The 7,272-nt window shown below is 39.8% G+C and overlaps 1 protein-coding gene across 1 annotated transcript; it reads right to left on the bottom strand.

The window, feature by feature from the left end:
• Positions 1-1,990: 1,990 nt before the first annotated feature.
• On the bottom strand, positions 1,991-2,945 carry LOC143020119 (uncharacterized). Its single transcript, XM_076176279.1, has one exon. The coding sequence runs from the start codon at positions 2,790-2,792 to the stop codon at positions 2,034-2,036; it is 759 nt and encodes a 252-aa protein (XP_076032394.1). The 5' UTR covers positions 2,793-2,945; the 3' UTR covers positions 1,991-2,033.
• Positions 2,946-7,272: the final 4,327 nt, after the last annotated feature.

Genomic DNA, 7,272 nt, shown 5'->3' with positions numbered 1-7,272 from the left:
GAAAGCTATAGGAAAAGATAAGGATATATTTTTGGCTTTTTTGGATTAGGAAAAGGCTTACGACAAGGTAGACAGGAAGGCACTATGGGAGGTATTGCAGATATATGGGATAGGAGGAAAGCTGTTGCGAGCAGTCAAGAGTTTTTACGAGAATAGTAATGCTTGTGGTAGGATTAGAAATAGAGAGAGTAAGTTGTCTGAGGTTAAGGTGGGACTTCGTCAGGGATGTGTTATGTCGCCCGGGCTGTTCAATCTATCCATGGATAGGGTGGTGCGAGGGGTGAATGCAAGGGTGGTGTGTCACGGATTGGAGATGGTTAAAGAAAATGGACAAAAGCCTGTTGTTGTTTCCTGACGATACTGCGCTTGTAGTAGGATCAGAGGAGGGATTGAGGAAGTTAGTGACAAAGTTATATATATATATATATATATATATATATATATATATATATATATATATATATGTATATATATATATATATATATATATGTATATATATATATATATATATATTTGTATATATATATACACATATATATATAATTATGATTATTTTCACTCATTTCAGATTTATTTTGATGCATGATTGAGCATAGCTTCATTGCGAGCTTTTTTTTTCCTGACTCTCTTTGCTATACTAGTGCAAGTTTTACAATACCACGTCAAAGAAAAAACATTAGCGAATTTGATAAGAGCATACTTGGCTTACTTATTTTAAGCTTAAATTTGGTGATCATAATAAATCGTTGGCCCGGTACAATGTATGAAAACCATGTGTCGAAAATCTACGCTAGTGGACAAAGGGCATTAAGAAGCAACTAACATTTGGTATTCCTATGGTATGGCGGGAGCCAAAGAACCATGTAGAAGATTTCTACTTCTGGTTATAGCAAGGAAATTGGACAGAAAACAAGTTACTCAAGGCTGTATTCAGCAATTCGTCCCGTGCTTCACTCAGATGAAGTACCAGTACCTATTTTCACAGAATTAACTTCACTGGAAGATGAAAGTAATATATGTGTATCAAATAAAAACTGAATATAACAATGAAGATGCAGTAACCAAAGAACGTGAAATCTTCAACTAGACAGAACTGAGTGGTTTATTTAGACATAGGCTAAAAGAGCAGCAAACTACAGGGATTTGGTGGAGACATTGCTTGATAGCTGCAACATGAGCATAAAGATTCATTTCCTCAAGAGCCATCTCGATGAATCTCCTACCAATCTTGGGGACGTGAACGATAAGAATGATAAGCACTTCCATCTAGATGTCAGGTTATGGAGGAGAGATACTAATGTAGATGGAATATGCACATGATGGTAGACTATTGTTGGAGTATCAAAAGAGGCCGTGTAGACATGAAACACTTCAGGCGCTCTTGTAATTAAAAAATATGTCATAAATATGTTAGTTTGTGTAAGATTCTTTGTGCATTATTCACTATATTTGAGAATTAACAAGATGTATTAAATAAAAAGCGATGTTATCTTATATCTTATTTATTATTTCAGATTCTGTTGACATCACAACTTATATTTTCAAGCTGTAAGAATGAGTAAAATCGTCCTAAAAGAAATTATAATATCATGCAGTAGATAATAAGATAGATATATGCTATAGAATAAAAACCTGATGAATTAAAAAAAAAATGGATACCTTGTTTGAATTCAGCACCTCAAAATTAACATGTATCAAGAACAAAACCTAACTCAGCAAAAAGTGTGCTGACCACTGTTATGGATAAACTCTTGTATGAGGGACCAATTAATCACAAAGTATTAAGCATGTATTCCCTCAGACCCTGAGATATACTATAATATAAAGAATGTACAAAACTGCCATATATAGTCATCTTCTTGGTGCAGATAGCAGCGTTATGGATGTTCCTCCGTTCGGATAGCTCTGGTTTCGACAAAAGCCTTGTAGCGGGATACCTGGTGAGATGAATGTAGATGAAGAGCGACTGCTCTGTAAGTAACTTTGTTGAAATCTGGTGAAAAGTGTAGAAAAATATGGTCATTCACTGATTTCACTTTCTCTGGCAGATGGGTGGCTGGTTATGAGTAAGGCCGCAGCTGTGGAAGAAATAAAAGCCTTTGTCATACATACAAATATGTAGTTCAGTTACAGTGTCATAGGGCTGCTGCTTTTTGAAGTCGTTCCAGTGTCCCCAGAAAGGCGTATCCATCTTCATAGGGCTGCCATCCACCCAGTGGAAGGCCGCTGTGCCGCTTTTTCGATGGCCTCCCACCCAGTAACTGGTCCTATCTTGACCTGTTTCGCGGAGGTGACGGATCAAATGCCACATAAAATCTGCTGACCTAATAATTACCAGATCAGAGTCCATGTTTCTGCAATGTTGCCGCATTTCTTCCCACGTCCCAGATTTGCTCGAATCCGCGTACACGCATCGACCAAACACCTCCGTGAAAGGGAATGAGCAGGGGATGTCGGGCTCTATGGGTTTAAAGTTGGAAGCTTCTACCGCAGCGAGTCGTTTGCTTATGTCTTCAAGTTTGGCTTTTTGTAATACGGTTTCCTCGAGGAGACTGACAGACGCTTTCAGCTGAGCATTTTCGCTGACGAGACGATTCACTGTGGCCTCGACAGACCGGATGGTAACCTGGTTAGTTATTACTCTGTCGTTCATATCCCCTTGTCGAGACGTAAGGTCCTCAAGCAGACCGGATAATTTAGCAACATTGACCTCCGTAACAAGTGAATTTCCGGTGCACGTTGATAGGTGTATCAGGGCGAGAAGAACAGAGAGGATTTTGGAGAGGTCCATACCGGCAGCAAGAACAGGTGTCGAGGATCTGTGAGGATCACCGAGATGTATCGTTGTGTGAAGCAACAGGAAAAGTGAGTCGCAATATGGAAACCTGATCCAGTCTGCCTGTTCTTTAACTATAGGCGAGCAACTGGTTGTCTGTGTGGTCCCGCTGGTGCCTTTTATACTCGGAGGAGAGAAAGGGAGAGGATGAGGGGAGGCAGTCTACAATTGTCATGATGAAGAGATCAGTAGAGGCTTATCCGATTCAGAGATAAGAAACATGACGATAGGGGCCACTGGGGGTGGTTTGTAACGAATTTTCTTCTGCTCTGTCTAAGAAGGAGTTACGTGGAATGAGTGCTGCGGTTGGGGGGTGCTGGTTTGGAGTGAGTGGCTCTCCTGCGAGCAATAAAGTTTCTTAGTCAGCACCAGTCCCAACACTTATATGATTTTGGTCTATATCGTCATGTTTTTCTCGTCATTGAGGTCATCTGATATGATATGGTCTAGATAAGAAGCTTTCATCGCAGATTATGCCCTTTCCTATAGCAGAGAGAAAAAAGAATCAAGTTTATAGCAATTTATTTTTTTCGAAATACCAACCCAAAGCTTCACGTAAAAATCAAGCGTTGCAGTCACTGTGCTCAGGCCTGATAACACCATTTAAGAGCGACAAGGATCTTTATATAACACGTTACCAGGATGAAAGTTAATCTATGTATTAGCTCTCTTTATTCAGATTGTCTGTGAAACATTGCATCTTCATAGTGTTCGTCTTCTATAGGAAACGTGATAAAATGTATGAGAACATTTCAAAGGGTTCATTATTGGTGTTGGACATGACTATAGGAACACGTAACTGTACGAGTACACGTGATTGTTGATGCTGTCTCGGGAGGATATAGGAGCATCGTCCCTAGAGACAAGACAGCATCGCACAAATATGACTATCGAAAATAATTTGGCCTTTATAATAGTCATATGATGAAAAAAAAAAAAATTATTTTGTTTGTGGTAGATTTTTATTTAACTTTATTAAAACCAAAATCACACCTAGTGCAGTAGTTGTTGAGATTGTACCTCATTTTATATGTTTATTATTTAGGAGAAATGCCGAGAGCAGAGAAGGCCACTGTACGTCACATCCATCGATCTGATGAAAGACTTCGACCTGGTCAACAGAAAAGGCCTCTTCACACTGTTACAGAAGACTGGATGTTCCCTCCAAGCTCCTGAGGATAATCACATCCTTTCATTAATGTTGGAGGGTAGCATGGTGGTAAGAAAACACGCTGTCTAATCTAAATGGATATATTTCTAACACATGTTTCACCACTGTGTGTTTGAGTTCCTACAACCCTTGATCAACTTTCTCAAGCGAGCGATGTCCTTATTTAAAGACTAGCTTTCTAATTGACATTTACAGTTGATGTTTTTCATGTTCATATAAAAGTTTAGATCGGTATATCTTACTTCTGTTAACATATACTGACGGTGAGAGGTGAGGGCAAGAAACGCAAAGTAACAATTCACTATGTATTGCTCAAGTGTTGCTGTTGGGCGACATTGCACTAGTTTGAGGATAAGGTGCTCAAAAGGAGGACTGTCCAACATAAAGCCGGACGTCTGACCTCCCTAGCTATAGGGCATCAGCTAGGTCAGATCACTCGTTCTTCAGGGATCGTATGTCGAAAGAGAAAAATAGTCTGCAAGATAATGGATTGGGGACCTAGTGGTAGATTTGGGCAGAAAGAATGGAGTATTTTTAGTAATAAGAAAGCCGAAATGAGTAAATGCAAGTAGAAAGTAGGAAAGGAATTTCATTTCAGTATTAGAAAAGTGGATATAGGTTTTTGCGCTTCTAGGCGTCATATTATGCATGTTATATATGTATGTATGTGTGTGTGTGTGTGTGTGTGTGTGTGTGTGTGTGTGTGTGTATTCACCTTGGTCTTTGGATCAAGTGTTGGACTCGTGATCGACAGCTATTTCCCTTCCGGAAGAGAGCTCAGAGCTCGTATTACCGATCTATGGGTAATGCTATGACCCTACACACACACACACACACCCAAATCCCCGCCCACGAGAGTCGGAGTAACGACCTGAAGCGTAGCGAAACCGAAATGATATCGGCCCTGGGCAGGATTCGAACCAGGTACTGCTGCACCTCAGTACTAGCAGTCCAGTACTCTATCAACCGTGTGTGTGTGTGTGTGTGTGTGTGTGTGTGTGTGTGTGTGTGTGTGTGTGTGTGTGTGTGTGTGTGTGTGTGTGTGTGTGTGTGTGTGTGTGTGTGTGTGTGTGTGTGTGTGTGTGTGTGTGTGTGTGTGTGTGTGTGTGTGTGTGTGTGTGTGTGTGTGTGTGTGTGTGAGGCATGACCTTGTTGAACCTTATGGACGCACCTGTGCTCACCCGGGTGCGTCGGGTAGAACTAAGCTTTCTTGAGGTCCGCGGGTGGTTCAACGCTTTCTTGAGGAACGCACGTGCATTTCCAGCAATCCATTTTATTCTGTTTGGATCAGCGGCCTGAGAACGTATTGCGTCTGGCTTCCCAGGCATCGACACTTTGCCCTTGCGTCAATTAAGAGCATGAGCCATGATCTGAACTGTGCATATAAGCTGGGCGGGGTCGCTGAAGATACAGATCGCCTCGGAGCATAAGGCTGCGAGCCCGGTTCGCTGCCTCAGTCGCATTCTCCTACTTCCCCCTCAGTGGCAAACCAACTCGGGACACGACTTGAAACACAGTCGTCATTTCCCTCACCGTCTCCCCTCCCCCGTTCTTCCCGCATTTTCACAAACCGTGTTTGCTTTGCAGCCAAAATCCTGACAATATACATGTAATACTTTCTGAAGAAGACGTCAAAACGTAAAAGAATATAAGTGATTCTGCGATATACGATTCTCGGGCCCCACTGTGGGATATGTCGCGCTGATTACCGACAGCCCTGGCCAGACGGGGAGATAACCCAGAAATCGGCCTTAAAAAAAAAAAAAAAAAAAAAAAAAAAAAAAAAAAAAAAAAAAAATATATATATATATATATATATATACATAGATATATACATATATATATACATATACATACATATACATATATATATACATATATATGTGTGTGTGTGTGTGTGTGTGTGTGTGTGTGTGTGTGTGTACATATATATATACATACATATATATGTATATATATATACACACACACACACACAAGCACACACACGCACGCACACACACTTTTGTCGGATGGACGGCGAGGATAAGAGTTCTGAAGAAAAAATGAAATTTTCGTGGACCTCAACGCAAAGGAAGTACCTGTTGTATATACAGGGAAGGGGATAACTCGTGGTGTCGTGGGAAAGTGAGGAAAAAGGAGAAGGGGAGGGAAATGAAGAAAGGAAATGAGAAGAAGAGTCCAAGAGGCCAGACGTCTTGTAAACAAACGGAGGACCGATGATTCTGGTGATGGGATTAACAAAATTGTAAAGATTAGAAATATAGATAAGAACAGCACAATGGAAGGTGAGGATAATCATTTGTAAGAATTTAATGAGGGTGGGGGGATACCAACCTCCCCCGATTGACAAGACTAGAGGAGAAACTTGATAAGATGATCGAACATTAGGAAGACAGGTTCGGTAACGTAACCAACATTGCGCAGAGAGTTGAAAAGTTGGAAGAACTAGAGAAGGCGAACAAAAATTTAACTCATGAAATAGAAGAATTAAAAAGACAGCTAAAAGAAGTAAAAGAGGAGAATGAAGAATTAAAGAGGAATAATAAAGACAATAGCAAAAGAAGCACAGGGTTGGAAAAAAATCCAGGAAAACAGTAAAGTTGCATTTACTGACATAATTAAACAGCAAATGAAAGAACAAACTGAAGACTCAGTTATCAAAGTGATGAGACAGACGGACAATATAGTAAGAGACTTAGCAAATAAAAAGAAATGTATAATTATATTGGGAATGGAAGAGAAACATAACCTAGATAGAACTTCAAGAATCAGTGAGGAAAAAGAAAAAGTAAGCAGTTTACTAGAATTATTTCAGGAAGATGAACCTGAAATAATAAAACAAATTGAAGAGATGTTTAGGCTCGGAAAATATAGTACAGATAAGACCAGACCAATTAAGATTAAATTCAGGTCACAAAGAACAGCAGAGAATATCTTATCCAAAACAGGGAAACTAGCAACAAGTGAACAATATAAAAAGGTATGGATAAAAAGAGAAATGAATAAAGAGGAAGAAAAAATGAAAAGGCAAGAAGCTAAAGAAAAAAACGAGACTAGAACGGAGTCAGAAATAGAAGAATTCTACTGCAGAGTGGTGAATATGAAATTGAGGAAATGGACCATAACAGAGAGAAACAAAACAGAAACAGAGAATACAATGGAAATAACAGAAAGTTAAGAGTGTCCTACACAAATATAGATGGATTAATAACAGGAGTGAATGAACTGAACGAGTATCTGAAGGAAAAAGAACCGGACATA

The sequence above is a fragment of the Oratosquilla oratoria genome, chromosome 39 (genome assembly GCF_046742065.1).
Source record: "Oratosquilla oratoria isolate Oo_2021 chromosome 39, ASM4674206v1, whole genome shotgun sequence".
Taxonomy (NCBI): Eukaryota; Metazoa; Arthropoda; class Malacostraca; order Stomatopoda; family Squillidae; genus Oratosquilla; species Oratosquilla oratoria.
The sequence above is the reverse complement of the archived record's forward strand: the minus strand, read 5'-3'. Positions and strand labels throughout refer to the sequence as shown.

What these genes read in the sequence shown, in the direction of transcription:
- LOC143020119 (XM_076176279.1), bottom strand. Translation starts at nt 2,792, where the DNA reads ATGGACCTCTCCAAAATCCTCTCTGTTCTTCTCGCCCTGATACACCTA.